Below are 14,517 nucleotides of genomic sequence, written 5' to 3'. Positions count from 1 at the left end.
GGCTGACGCTGCGCGTCCGTGTCCGTCCGTCGTCATCCGTCGCCTGGGAGCCTGTGTCAGGAGGGCACGGAAACTCGGAGCCGAAGTCCCACGGCCAGGTGGTCTGTGAGCCCCGCCAGGGCCGTGCTGAAGGTCACCTGTTCCGCTTCCTGGGGGCGGGAGTCAGCCTGAGGAGTCGCCCCAGCTGCAGCCCGCCCAGCGCCCTGAATTCCGCCACTGACCGGGCTTAGCGGGCCTCCGGCCGCTCCCCGGTGCACGATGTAGTCCAGGCGGCGGCCCCGCCAGGGCTCCGCCCGGTGGCCTCCGCCCGGAGGGCCCGCCAGGTAGCGGAGGCGCCCTTTCTCCTGCTCCAGGGCCCTGAGGAGGGATGGTGTCACCAAGGCCAGGGCACCCCAGCGTTCCGGGCGGTGCCTGACCCCCAGGTCGCCACTCACCTCCTTAACATCTCCGGGGAGCAGGCCTCGGAGTGGCGGAGGGTGGAGGCGGTCAGCATCGTGCCTGGGGGAGGGCGGGCGACGGGCGGAGTGTCAGCGGCAGCCGCGGCCCTCGAGCCGCACCCAGGTTGGCTCCCCGCCCGGGCGCCCCCGTACCCAGGGCCCAGGGCTGATCCCGGCGCGGGCCGAGCCGGCAGGGGTCTCGGAAGTGGCTGAAGAGCGGGTGCTCCTGCTCCTGCGCGTCCTCTGCGGGGAGAGGCCGGGGCTTGGTGGGCGGGGCCAGGGCGCCCCGGGGCTTGGTGGGCGCGGCCAGGCGCCCCGCCCCGCCCCGCCCCGCCCCGCCGCCGCCTGCCCGCACCTAACGAGCAGTTGTCGAAGTTTAGGTCGCCCAGGAGCACGCTGAAGGCTACGGCCTCGCCACTCTGGCGGCTCTCGGCTTCAAACTGCTCGATCCAGTCCAGTAGGAGCGTCAGCTGCTTACAGCGCAAGGGCCCATCCTCTGCGGGGGCGGGGACGCAAAGCTCAGCGGAGTCGCGCTCCCCGCCGCTCCCGGGCGCAGACCCTCCCCCGGGCTCGCGGGGCCGGGGGCAGTGGACCAAAGGTTTGGGGCGCAGAGAGGACAGACGGCCTGGCCGCGCGCTGACGATCGCGTCCCCGGGGCTCACCGCTTGGCGCATGCAAGTGCGTGCCGTGCAGGAAGCCCACGACGCGGCGCCCGTCCAGGATGCCCACTTGCGCCTGCAACACCACGGACGGCCCCAGCAACCCTCGCCAGTTCGACCCCACACCAGCCCTCTCCCCGGCCAGGAGGCGCCGCGGGGCGGTTGGGCAGGTACCTGTGTGGAAAGCAGTCCCTTGGAGGCCAGCGCGTCCTCGCGACGTGCGTGGGGGAAGGGTCGGAAGGCGGCGCGCAGCAGAGGGTAGCGCGAGGCCAGCAGCAGCCCGCTGCCGAGCAGCTTGAGGTGCGGCCCGCGTTGCAGGCCACACGAGCCTACGTCGTACAGCACCGGGCCCAGACTGGGTGCCAGGCGGCTCACGAGGCGGTGGGCCGAGCGCAGGTCGAACACCTCCTGCAGGCACACGAAGTCCAGACCTGCCGGGACCTCGGCCGTCAGCACCCCGCAGGGCGCCCCCGGCCCCGGCGGACTGCAGCCCGTGGCCCCGTAGCGCGAGGGCCGCAGGCCGGCGAGCAGCGCGGCGCCCGCAGCCTCCGCGCGCCGCTGGCTGTGTTTCAGGTTGCTGAAGCGCGCCAGCCCGTCGGGGAGCAGGCACAGGTTCGCGCTGAGGAAGCTGAAGCAGCGCGCGGGCTCAGCCGGGGGGCGCCAGGGCGCTGGGGGCGCCCAGCACTGCGGCGGCGGCTGGTAGCAGAAGGGGCGGCGCCAGGTCTGCAGGAGCAGCCACAGCGGCAGGCCGGGCAGCGCCAGGGGCAGGCCGACCAGCAGCAGCAGCAGCAGCGCGGCCCCGGCGCCCGCCGCCGCCGTCAGCCACCGCAGGCCGCTCGGGCGCGCGGCCGGCGCGCAGCGGCCCAGCAGCCGGTCCAGGGCCCAGTAGGCCGGGAAGAGCAAGGCTCGAGCAAGGCGGTGGAGGGCGTGCAGTCCAGGGTGCGGGAAGGGAGAAGGCCGTAGGGCACCGGACGCCGGGGGCCAGTCGGGAGGGGGCTGCATGGCGTGCGGGGCTCCTTCGCCTCGGGGCGCCCCTGCGACCCAGTCGCTTCCAGCGTGAGAATCGGTTCCTCGCTGCGTCCTCGGGAGCTGCGGGGGTTACAGGCGTCAAGGCTACGTGGCGCAACCTGTGCGCGGAGCGGCGTAGGTGCTGCGCCCCGGATCGTGGGGGCGCGGGCGCAGGCGGCGACCAGCGCGCGCGGGAAGCCGAGCTCTCCTCCCCCGCGCGGAGTCTCGGCGGCCGTAGGAGGGAACAAAAGGGAAAGCGAAAGAGCCCCTGGCTTCGCAGCCCCGCCCCAGATCCTCCGTGCCCGCTCCGCCCCGCCCTCCCCTGTACGCCGCCAGGAGAGCCCCCAGACCTGCCGGACGCGAGCGGTGATTGGGGTGCAGCCTACAGCAAATGGAGAGCGACCCTCCTTAGTGGAGCGGGCGCAGCGCTGGCGGAGGGAGTGCGGTGCGGGCTGCGTCCCGCTCCCTCCCCTGTCCCGCAAGCCCGCGCGGAATTGTCCGGGCCCTCCAGCGTCCTGACTGAGGGGTCTGTCCTGCCCCCACCTGTCTCCCGGGGTCGAGGTGTCCTGCAACTGAGTTCAAAGACACCATCCCCAGAGGAGGGATGGACTCAGAACGCCCTAAGCTGCCATCCACTGAGAGCCCCGCAGAGCTGCCCTAGGAGGCCTGTCCCCCGTGGTGACAGACGGCTCCGTGACCCTACGCCGAGGACCTTCCAATTGATTGGATTGATGGACCATCCAATCAACGGATGAGGGACCGTTGTTAAGGATTTGCGCCGCCCCTCCCTCGGAGCCCACATCTTAATTTGAGCTGTGAACCACACCCCACGGATCTCCTGGTTGGCTCTTAAATTGCCCAGGAGTTCGGGTCCGGACAGCCGTTCACCACTACCTGCAGGAAGGAGGAGGGGCTTCTGCCTCCCCCGCCCCCAATTCTCCTGGAATCCTTGACGGATCCCCTTTAGAAACCCGGATCCGGCGCTGGGTGTGTTCGCCGCTCCTGGTGCATCTTGCCCTATGCTAGGCCTTGGCAGCAGGCAGAGCTGGGAGAGTTCTATCTATAGATCTCACGTTTCTCTGTGTAGAGTCCTTCCCTGCCTGTCCCCGGGGATCTGGCTGGATGCCCTGAAGTAGCAGGCCTGGGAGTGGAGAGGGCAGGGAGCCCCAGCACACCCCACAACCCTCTCCTTCCCTGCCTTCCTTGCTGGCTGCTGATATGATGCCTCTGGTCGAACCCTGCGGCTCCTCTGTTCCCTCGGAGCGCTCTGGCTGGCAAGCACTCGGGTGCCGGGAGCCACCTCTGCTGGGGTCCTCACTCCCACCTCCGGCCGCCTTCTGCCTCCCTCCCTTCCCCGGCGGGCCCTGGCCTCTACCCCTGGTAGGCCCGAGGCCACTCTGTGGGCTTCACCCCACTGCCCGTCTCTCACGCATGCGAGCCCTGGCAAGGACCCCCATCCTGGCCTCGGTCCTCAGGTTCCTGCACTATCTGCAGGCCCCTCTCGGTGGTCGGCAGGTTACCCCGGAGGGTCCAGCTCACGCCCCGTGCCCCCTCCGGCTCTGGTCTGCTTCCGCCCTCTGCCTGTCCTGCGCCCCTGGCCGCGGCCGCTGGTGGGTTCTGCCCGCTCCAGCTCCGAGGCTCAGAAGCCTGTGGAGCCTCAGCAATCAGCCACGTCTCCCTGGGGTGCCCCTCGCTCGGGTTTGGGTGAGGCTAGTTTCTCCAGGGTCTCGCCTGTCTTCTGTCTTCTTGCCCTCAGTGAGGGTCCAGGAGCCCACCCCCTTCACAGCTTAGGACGGGGAAGGGTTCCCACATCCACCTTGTCTCCTGCCTTCCGCTCTGCACCCAGGCTTTAGCTCCCGGCACAGCCACGGCCCTTCCCTGCCAGGTGGGCGCCTTCTGGCTGCCTGCTCTTCCCGTCCCCGCCCCAGGGGCCCCTGCTGCTGCTCCGCCCCCGCAGGCACAGCCTGGGGACCTTTAGACACCGCCTCCCTCCGCCAGACAGCAGCCAAACTTGGGTCTTGGGGCTCTCGCCAAGGACCCCGGATGGGCCTGGAGTCCCAGGGCAAGCAGGATTGAAGGGATGCGGGGAGGAAGCGCTGGTGGGCCACCCCAGCGGAGGCAGCACCCCAAGGAGCTCTGGCCGGGGGCCCAGCGGCTCGCGTCTGTGCGGAGCTTTAATGGCCTGGCACCGGGGAGCGGGGCGGCGGGCCTGGCTGGCGGGAGCCCGCGTCACCAGATGAACATAGGCTTGCCGTCGTCGTGCGCCAGCTGGTTGAGGCAGGAGAGCAGCAGCAGCGCGTCGGTGAGCATGCTGGGGTGCACCGTCTCCACCAGCACGCGCTGCAGGAAGTCCACGGTGTAGGAGCCGCCCTCGGACGCCGCCAGCTCCGGCCTCTCGCGGAGGATGCCGTAGGCGTTCACCAGCTGCTCGGCGAGCGCCGGGTGCACCCGCCCGTTGTAGCCCAGGCTCTGCAGCCGGTTCATGATGCTCACGTAGCGCTGCGTGAGGGTCTGGCACAGCTCCTCGTCCAGCTTGTGGCCGCTGGGGCTCAGGGAGGCCTGAGGGGAGGGGGGGCGTCAGGGTCCCTCCCGCTCCCGCCCGCACAAAGGCGAGAGAAGCGCGGCCGAGGGGTGTGGCCGAGGGACCGTGCTGGAGGGACGTGTCCTGGGGGAGGGACCTGGGTGGGTCTCCGCCCCCTTCCTCTCTGCCCGTGCCCTCCGGCCCCGCGGTGCCTGCACCCGCCTGGTCTCACCGGGAAACCAGCCCCTCCTCCTGGGCATGTGACAAGACATGGACATTCACTCGGGCCCCTGCTCAGAAGGGCCCGCACGCAGCTTAATGCCCTGCTGTCGCCGTCTTGAAGTTCTTTCCAGTTTTTGACCAAAGAGCCCTGTATTTTCATCTGCACACCTGTCACAGTGCCGCTGCCCCCAGGCCCACAGAATGACGGGGCTGAAGTAGATGGGGTCTCTGCTTGCCCGAGGCCCTCCTACGCATCCCACCTCCCGGGGCCAGGGCTGACCTGCAGGGTCCCCATCCTGGCCCGCTCACCGCCCCCCACCTGCTCCCTAGATGCCCCGGGCTGGCTCCCGGCCTGCCGGCTGCCGAGGCGTGGCCCTCTCTGGGCATATCCCGTCCTCTCCTCCCCAGCTGGTCTTGTGAACAGAGCACTGGACTCCCGGCTGGGCTCAGCCAAAGTGACGCCTGGCCTCTGGCCGTGGGGAGCGGGACTCTGGAAGGGAGAGGGTGCTGGGCTGAGGTGCGAGGGATGAGGACCCCAGGAGGAGAGAAACTTCCAGGACAAGAAACAGATGCATGGCATGGAAGGTACCAGGAGGCAGAGCACAGAGCAAGGGGAGGGGCCCCCAGGGAGAGCCTAGTTCAAGGGCTGCTTCCATCCCCACACTGGGTCTGAGCCTCCGCTGCTCAGACACAGAGGAAAGCAGACCACCTGACAGGTGATTTGAAAAGTAGAGGCCCTGTCTCTGGGGGGTGCCGAGCACACCACCTCGCGGGGGTGCCGGCACCACGGGGCACATCACTGGGCGCTCACGCTGAGCGGAACTGGGTTTCAAAGGAATAGAGGCGGAATGATGCAGTTGGCCAGGACGAGGCCAGAGTATAGACAGACAGGTGGGGGGAGACAGGCCACCTCAGGGCCTGGCTCCCACCCTCGGACTCGCCCGCCCCTCAGAGCGTGTGTCACCCCCGGGACCGGTGGCACACATCTTTATGGGTTTTCTTATTTACTGAAGGCCTCCCCAGGAGTGGGGGAGCTCCCCGAGCGCAGGGACCGTCTATCTGACGTAACCCTGGCACGCACTGAACGCCGCACGGTAGGGAGTGAAGACATGGAGGGGCATCGGTGAATGCAGGTGCAGACGTACACACGGGAAGCCTCTTCCGAGGGAGACCCAGCGGGGGGCCTGGCGTCGGGCCTGATGCGGGGACAGAACAGGCGGTCCCGAGCATGCACGCGTGCTCACCACCCAGACCTGCCCTCCCGGAAACGACGCTGGCCACGCGTTCAGTGATAAGGGAGGCGGGGCGCACGCGGCACGATCGGTGCGGCTCAGCCCCTGTCCGTAGAGCAAAGGGCAAGTGCGAGAAATCAACGCTGCCGGGGCGACTCCGGAGCAGCCCGCCGCGTCCTACACGCGCACAGCCCCGCGAGCGCAGCGGCTGACGTCACCGAGCCGGGCCAATGGGGTGAGACTGGGGCCGGGAGCTCCGCCCCTGGGCGGAGTCCGGGACCCAGGGCGCCCCCTGGCGCCGAGGGCGGCGCCGGCCGGCGCTCCCCGAGGGGGCGCCCCTGGGTCCTGACGCGCCTGCTTTCTGTCACAGCAGCTCGGCGAAGCTGCAGAAGTCGTAAATGACCGCAAACGGCATCTCCAGGCAATAAAAGCACCAGGGTGGGGCGCCCAGGGGGCATCAGCTGGTTAAGCTCAGGGCATGATCTCACGTTCGTGGGTTGGAGCCCCGCGTCGGGCTCTGGGCTGACAGCTCGCAGCCTGGAGCGGCTTCGGATTCTGTCTCCCTCTCTCTGCCCCTCCCCCACCCGCACCCTGTCTCCCTCTCCCTCTCTCTCAAGAAACAAACAAAACAAAACAAAAACACCAGGATGCAGTGCGGTTTACAATCAGAATACCTTCTCGTGTGTCCTTCCGAAATGTTAAAAGGGAGGGAGGGAAGTGTCATCTTTTCAACGAAAGACAGAAAATACATTCTAAAAGATCAGTATTTGTTCATGATTAAGAAAACTCCCCAAAGGTCTCAATAAATGAGGAAGAGGATAAACTTAACGTGATCTGGCAGGTGCTGAAGCTTCATCAGGCTCCTGTTCTAGAGCTTCCAGTGCTTTTCTGAAGCTGGAAGCCTCTTCAAGACTCCCCTGGGGCTTAGGGACCCCGGCGACCTGGGCTTCTGCCCAGCGGGCACATGAGTGGAACTTCCAGGCGGTGCCTCCCGGGGGGCAGGTGCCCCGGAGACTGAGTGGCTGTGACCCTGGTTCTTCAGGGTCAGCGGTACTAACTTTTGTGCCCAGTTTTGTGTCCTCACCTTAACATAATAAACCTCTTTCTGTTTACATCAGCTAGCGTCGATTCTATTATCTGCAACCAAGAACTGACTGAAGAAGACCTGGCAAAAAGCCGGGACACACATCCCCCTCAGCGGGCGGCCTGAGATGCGCGTTTGTAGTCACGTCAGACACAGGACGAGGTTGCTGTATTTTCTGCTTCTTTTAAACACTGTGCACTATGACTGTCTACATAGAAAAGCCAAGATGATATACAGGCTATTAGAACCAGAGCAAGACTTTGGCATGGCAGCCGGAAGCAAACCATTAGGCAAAACCCAAAACCGTAGTCAGCAGAAAGCACTGGGGGGTGGGGGGGCTCAGGACCCAGCCGGACCCAGCCACGAGGTCCCCTCCGTGGCACCGGCACTGGTGCGGCTGGGCGCAGGTCTGCTGTGACTGGGACCTGAAAGGAAGATGCTCAGAGCACCCCCTCCACACACACACCCGAAGCAGAGTATGTTTGCAGCTGAAGAGAAGAGGTGACAGGTCTGGGCACTGGGGCAACTTGTAGTTGAGCTTAAAAGATGGCACAGGTGACCGTGAACTTATAAAAAAAGATGGCCAAATTCGTTGAGAACAGTCTGCAAGTCCTCCTTCAGCAGTGGGTCTCTATGAAAGCTTTTCAGCTGTCACGCTCTACGGCATTCGTGAGACAAAGGAGCCAGGTTCGGCCACCAGGTGTGACCAGGGTTACAGAATTAGGGATTCTAGCGACGACCGACACTGGAGTTCAATGTGCAGAAAAACAAGATGTTTTGAGGAAAGGAAATAAAAGTCTGGGCAAAGTGGAATTGGATGCTGATAGGAACCAACACACGGGCCGGGCCGGCAGGCAGGCAGGATGGCCTAGAGAGCGTCTTTATGCTCCTCAGGTGGTACCAGACATGGCCAACCTGCAGGGGGCCAGCCGGGGGGGGGGGGGGGGGCGGCGTTTGGCCCCTAAGACAACGTCTGTGCGGGCGGGCTCGGCGGGGCGCTTCTCAGGAGCTCGGGCGGAAGGTATGACCCTGGCAGCACTGGTCATTGTTGATGGAAGGTGAATGGGGCCAATGCTCCTGGGATTGGAGACGGCATGAGCGTTCGGTGCCAGCCACAGCCCCTCCCCCACAGGCGCTGGCCGAGGGGGCGCCAAGCTCCTTGACGTCCTCAGACGCCAGGACAAAGGTGGCTTCCTGCTCTCCTCGAAGAGTTCTCACCTAGTGCTGTGACTGTGGGGTCCTGGGCAGACGCACTGGCTCCCGATAAGTGGAGAGGGGCCGGAGAGGGAGCAGAGAGGGGCGAGGGGCCGGGCTGGGCAGCTCCCCTACCACTCTAGGTTTAAGGGAGACGTGAAAGGTAAAGTACAAACAAGTAAAGGGAAACGGAGATCATTCTGACCACGTTAAAACTGAAAACTGAACCAAAGGACACACTGATCAAAGGAAAAGGCGAGCTCAAGCCTGGACACGGATGAGCCCACGGTACCCGGGCTATTCCTGCCAGTCACACACCAGGTCTGTGGTCTACAGATAAAGACGCCGGAGAGAAAGCTGCCAGGAGCACAGAGGCCTGTTGCCCAGGGAGAGCCCAAAAGGCGTTCCTCTCCCGCCCCAGGCGTGGGGTCTCAGCCAGAGCTGGTGCGTTGGTGGCGGAGGGGGCACAGGCGATGGTTCTAGACAGCCGCCTCTGGGCCCCCAGCCAAGCACAGCCCGCACCCCCCGCCTGCCCCCCTCCCACGGCCGTAGAGAGCGTCCCGCAACTGATGCCAGGTAGGGGCGCCCAGGACGTTTGAGAAGCCCCGTCTGCCGTGCCCCTCACAGGAACCAGGCTCAGTGGATGGCGTGCCAAGAATGTACTGGAATGAGCCTGGGCCTGCGGTCCCTGAGGCTCTGGAGGGCACCCGTCGGGTGGGGAAGGCATCGATCTGTTAGTGGGGGGAGTGAGGGCTGGCCAACCGGAAGCCACAGCAGTGACAAAGGCGGGGGCAGTGCAGACCGGACCATGCTCGGGGCCCCACCCTGCCCTGTCCCTGGGGAGGCCACGTGGCGAGGACCGCAGGCTCCTGCTGCCAGATGGCGTGGACACCTTTTGGCCACTGCACGCCAACTCGCCAGAGTCCGAGGGCGCCCTGACATGGAGGAAGAACGGTGTTCAGCCCCGTGCGTCCCCCCCACCCCCACCCCTGGGCAGCTCCTCCAAGGCCAGCACCTCCCCACCCCTGCTGGGTGACAGGGCAGGGCCTTTGGTGGTGAGTGGGACCGGGCACCTGGATGATCTTCTCTGGGATGTTGGAGACGGTGAAGCCATAGAGGCGCACGCGCTCCGGGAAGATACCGGACAGGATCCTGCGGTCCAGCTGGAAGGCGATCTCCCCCACCAGCCGCTCCCAGGCCATCTGCCTCGACTCTGGGGACAACAGGGGTGGGGAGTGCTCAGCGGCCAGGCTGGGGCCTCAGGGGAGACCCCGGCACTTGTGTTGAACTTGCTCACTGACCTCGGGGGCTGTCGGGGAGCTTGTTGCTCTTTCGGTGGGCCAGCTTCCGTTCCAGCTCCATGATGCTTTTCCGAGATGGTTCTGTGCCGCGTGGACCCCGGGGGTCGTTCACCGAAGCCGGGGAGGATGAGGTTCGAGGTGGGGAGTGGGGATTTCGTGGAGGGGAGTGGGGGGTGGGCGAGTGGTGCACCCGGGTGGGGGATGGGGGTGGGCACTGGGCAGCGTGGGCGGTGCTGGCGGAGGTGTAGTCGGTGGCGGCAGCTTGGGGAGTGGGGGGCGGGGCGGGGACGAGCACTCCGTCAGTGGGGGCGGCAGTTGGCGTGACAGGGGCGGATGCAGGAACTGCTTGTCCCTGGGGGGCACCGGGCTGGCTCTCAGCGTCTGAGGTGCCGTAGGAGAAGGCCTTCCCGGGGCCAGATGCAGCCGCGGTCCCGACGGGGGTGGAGCTGTGTATGGGCGCGCCCACAAACGTCATGCTGAGGGGCTCCAGGTTCTGGATCGGCGGCGGGTGCTCGGCAGACATTGGGACTAGTGACGTTGTGGGACAGAGAGGAGAGAAGGAGGGTCAGAGCAAGGCAGGACCGATGACCGGCCTTGCGGGGGCTGGGGGTGCCCTGCTGCCCCTCTCCTTGCACCGGGTACCTTTGGTGGTGCCAGCAGGCCCTGCTGCAGCGGAGGGATGGAGTCCAGAGGGGTATCCTCCGATCGGCTCTGTGGGCCGCACCCTCGGGGCCTCCGACAGCACCTGATTGCTCATGGGGTTGGCCAGAAGGTGCTGAGAAACACCTAGAGGGGCAGCTGTGGAGGTGGGCAGGGGGCTGCTCAGAGAGATGGCCACTGGGCCTGTCACAGGGCCCATCGGGGCGCCGCCCAGAGTCAGGGGGCCGGTGGAGGGCTGGCCCATGCAACTGCCCAGCGTGCTTCCTGGGGGCGCCACCCTGAGGCCGGCCAGGGCGCTGGTCGGGGTCAGGGGGCCGGTGGACGGCTGACCCATGGAACTGCCCAGCGTGCCTCCGGCGGGTGCCACCCTGAGGCCGGCCAGGGCGCTGGTCGGGGTCAGGGGGCCGGTGGACGGCTGACCCATGGAACTGCCCAGCGTGCCTCCGGGGGGCGCCACCCTGAGGCCGGCCAGGGCGCTGGTCGAGGTCAGGGGGCCGGTGGAGAGCTGGCCCATAGAACTGCCCAGTGTGCTTCCTGGGGGCGCCGCCAAGAGGCTGGCCAGGTGGCTGCTCCAGGAGCTCGGCAGGACGCTGGTGAACGGGCTGCTCTGTGGCATGGACCCTGGAGCAGGCAGCAGGGTGCTGAGGGGGCCCGTCAGGGGGCTCACGAGGGGGCCTGCCGCGGGGCCGGGCTCCGGGCTGTTTAGCATGTCGGCCAGGGGTGCCAGAGCCATAACGCCCACTTCTTCCAGGACAGGCTCATTTGCTGCTGCTGGGGACGGGGGCAGGAAGACACCTGGGGGACACAGAGAAAGCACTGAGACCCCTGGCAGCCCCACTCGGGGAGACCCCAGGGTCTTGCCTGCCTCTGACAAGCTGACCAGCTCTGAGCCTCGTCTCCTGGGTGGGCCGGGCAACGATCCTCCCCCTCAGATGGGGACTGCGGGGTGACGCGGCAGATCCCACCGAAGGGCCTGGCCCTTTGCCTCTCCAGCCTCTGAGGCAGTCTTGTTCCCCTCGCTCACTTCTCTGCACCCCTGCCTCCTCCCCAAGTCACTGGGACCGCCCACAGCTGCCCGGCCCTCCACGTGCCCACTGCACTGAGCTGCTGACCCCTCACTGAGGAGGGTCTCCTGGTGGTGCCCCTCCAGCTTGCCAAGTTGACCCATCCATTCCCGGGGTGGGGGCGGGAGCAGTGGGCCTGGGTCTCCTGACCACTGTCCGGTGGGGACAGCCGAGCTTTGCCAGGTGGGGGACCCGCCGGGAGGCCGGAGCTGCAACAGGCACAGGGCCTCGGCGGGTCCCTGGCTGCGCGGTGTCCCCGGGAACAGTGAACGCACATTCAGGAGGACCCGCCCAGATGCGCCACTTCCCGCTCCTGGGTCCCTGTGGGGGGCCCGAGAGCCCCTTTCCCTTGAGTTCCTGAGGAGAGTGCCCTTGAATGACCACTGTTTTTGGGGAGAAGACCCCTGGGGGCCCGGAAGCTGGGGGCAGTGCAGTGTGAAAACTACCCCGCACAAAAGCAGAAGGCGCGCACCGCAGAGAGCGAGCGGAGATACCCCGGGAAAGTCGGAAGAAAGAGGAAAAGCGGTTGGTAGTCCTAGCTCCTCCCGCCGAGTCGTCAGGAAAAGCTCCGTGTTGACTTGACTTTCTCCGCGAGTTTAGCCATCAGGGGTCAGTGGACCTTGTCTGTTAAGGGCGGGAGGTGAACACGGCGTCGCAACCGGCCTCTCTTGTAACCACTCCCCTCGCGGCTGCGGTGCCAGCACGTGCTGGGGTCTGTGCCAGTAAAACTCCATTCGGAGACGCTGATACTTGAATTTCCCGTACTTTCCACATGTCCAGAAATAGTATTACTTTGATTTTCTTCCAATCAGTTAAAACCGTAAACGCCGTTCTTCGCTCCTGGGCCTTCTCTGTGGCCCGTGTCCGTCCGTCCACCTCGTCGTCCAGCTGGGCCCTCCCGGGACACCCTTGTCCGAGGACGGCACTCCGTGGCCGTCGCGGTTCCCAGGCTCGGGCACGCGCCACCACATGGAGCCTCCTCAAGTCGCTGGGCATCAGATCGACTCCAGTTTTCCCAACGACAGTTAATTCTACTACAGACATCTTTTTTTATTAAGTTTTCAATTTCCATTCCAGCCAGTTAACATACAGTGTAATATTAGATTCTGGAGAACAGCATAGAAAACCGACCCTTCCATACATCACGACAAGTGTGCTCCTTCATCCTCACCCCCCAGCTCACCCATCCCCCACCCCAGCTCACCCGTTCCCCACCCCAGCTCGCCCGTCCCCCACCCCGCTCCCCTCTGGTGACCAGCAGTGTCATCTCTGGAGTTCAGAGTCTGTTTCTTGCTTTGCCTCTCTCTTCCTTTCTTTTTCTTTCTTTTTCCCCCCATTTGCTTGTTTGTTTTGTCTCTTAAATTCCACATAGGAGTGAAATCATATTGTCTTTCTCTGACAAGTGATTTATCTTGGTTAGAACAATACTCTCTAGCCTCATACATGTTGTTGCAAATAGAAAGGTTTCAGTTTTGTATGGCTGAATAATCCTCCATTGTGTGTATATACATACATCTCCTTTATCCTTTCATCCATCGGTGGACACTCGGGCTCTTTCCACAACTTGGCTATCGCTGACAGCGCTGCTATAAACATCGGGGTGCATGTGTCCCTTCGAATCTGATTTTTGTATCCTTTGGGTAAATACCTAGTAGTGCAATTGCTGGATTGAAGAGTCGTTCTGTTAACTGTTTGAGGACCCTCCATGCTGTTCTCCAGGGTGGCTGCACAAAGCAGCGCACGAGGGTTCCCCTATCTGCACGTCCTCGCCAGCACCTGTTGTTGCGGGTGTTGTGGCCTCCGGCCATTCTGACAGGTGCGGGTGACCCCTCCTGGTGGTTTTGGTTTGCTTCTCCCTGACGGTGAGTGATGTTGGGCGTTAGACCACATACATCATTAGTATCGATTCCTCCCCCTGAAAATAGGCGTTCTAGACGTCCTTCATGCGCACCCCTCAATCCGCCTTCCTTAAGGCCCCTCGGAAACGTCGTCACATCCCCCTTCCCCGAAGTCCCTGGGCTGATGTCTGCCCAGGGACTGTGTGGCAAGAGGCACCTCACTTTACTTTTGTTTCAAGTTTTGTTACTTGCGTTTTCCAAATGAATACATTAAAATTGCACAATCAAATCAACCAGTCGGATCTTTCATGATTTCTCATTTTAGCTTTTTGGAGATTTTTGCTTTAGGGTCAGACACAATTCAAGTGTGGGCCAACGGGCGCGGAGAGGGAGAGCCCGAAAGGGAAGGGCAGGGTGCGCAGGTCAGGGGGGGCCGGGCGGAGCCGGCAGGAGGAAGCAGGGACACAGATGGGGCCCGGGGCGCCTGGCCAGCCGGCGTTTCCCCCGAGGGTCCGGGTGACACGGGAGAGGAGCCGCAGAGCCAGGAGCCGCAGGAGCCTCAGCACAGCCCGGGCCCCCCGGGCAGCCGCGCCCCCACCCAAGACCTGGGAATCAGGTTCCCGCGTGGGGGCCCCCACGTCTCTCCTCCGCGTCCGTCTAAGGTGGATCTACTCGTCACCTGCCTCCTTTCCTCCTCTTCCTCCTCCACTCTCTCCAGCCAGGCTTCGGCAGGGGCGCCCACACTGCAGGGCCCACCTCCGCTCTCGGCCGCTTACTGGCCGCTGGGCGGCACCCGTACAGCGGGGCGCCCCCCTGGGCGGAACCGTCTGGTTCGGCATCAGGCCCCTGGTCACCTGGTTGCCCCGGATGCCGCGGGTCCCACCTCGTCTGCCCTCTGCTCGTCCTCAGCGAGCCGGGTTTCGGGGGCACCGGGGACCAGCTCCACGCCCCGCCCCTCCGCGGCCTGGACCCCGGACTCCGGTCCCCCGGGGCGCACCCGTCGGCGGACTGTCTGCCCCAGGCGAGCGGTCGGCCTCAGCACTTGTGAGTCCCGCCCGCGCTGCCTCCCACCCGCCAGCCGCACCTTCGCCTGTGCCCAGGGCCCGCACGTGGCCCATCATCGCGGGAGCCTCCCGGCTGGCCTCCCGATGCCAGCCTTCCCCCTCCAACGTCTGCGGCGTGTGCCAGTTAAAATGCCCACCAGCTACGGTCCTGTTTTAAGTGCTAGATCATTCAAGGCCCTCCATGATCAGTCACCTCTCTGACTTCACCCCCGCCCCCCCCACACTCTGCTTCA

The 14,517-nt window shown here is 65.0% G+C and overlaps 2 protein-coding genes across 2 annotated transcripts in view; both read right to left on the bottom strand.

Annotated features, from left to right (window-relative positions):
- Positions 1 to 4: 4 nt before the first annotated feature.
- On the bottom strand, positions 5 to 2,326 carry LOC120246537 (sphingomyelin phosphodiesterase 5-like). Its single transcript, XM_039254125.1, has 7 exons — positions 1,271 to 2,326; positions 1,100 to 1,172; positions 793 to 933; positions 591 to 680; positions 435 to 498; positions 222 to 357; positions 5 to 149 (listed from the first exon to the last, which is right to left on the bottom strand). Exons 1-7 carry the CDS (start codon positions 2,096 to 2,098, stop codon positions 57 to 59), a joined length of 1,425 nt encoding a protein of 474 aa, XP_039110056.1. The 5' UTR covers positions 2,099 to 2,326; the 3' UTR covers positions 5 to 56.
- Positions 2,327 to 4,322: 1,996 nt separating this feature from the next.
- Positions 4,323 to 14,517, bottom strand: part of SPATC1 (spermatogenesis and centriole associated 1) — a 21,007-nt gene continuing 10,812 nt past the window's right edge. The window contains exons 2-5 of the mRNA XM_039254174.1: positions 10,301 to 11,113; positions 9,659 to 10,186; positions 9,431 to 9,570; positions 4,323 to 4,663 (exon numbers count right to left, since the gene is read on the bottom strand). Coding sequence (XP_039110105.1) covers positions 4,334 to 4,663; positions 9,431 to 9,570; positions 9,659 to 10,186; positions 10,301 to 11,113 — 1,811 coding nt within the window. The 3' untranslated portion in view covers positions 4,323 to 4,333. The remainder of the gene's footprint in view (positions 4,664 to 9,430; positions 9,571 to 9,658; positions 10,187 to 10,300; positions 11,114 to 14,517) is intronic.

Source organism: Hyaena hyaena, unplaced genomic scaffold (genome assembly GCF_003009895.1).
Source record: "Hyaena hyaena isolate Hyena2069 unplaced genomic scaffold, ASM300989v1 scaffold_474, whole genome shotgun sequence".
Classification (NCBI taxonomy): domain Eukaryota; kingdom Metazoa; phylum Chordata; class Mammalia; order Carnivora; family Hyaenidae; genus Hyaena; species Hyaena hyaena.
This window is presented reverse-complemented; position numbering and strand designations above follow the sequence as displayed.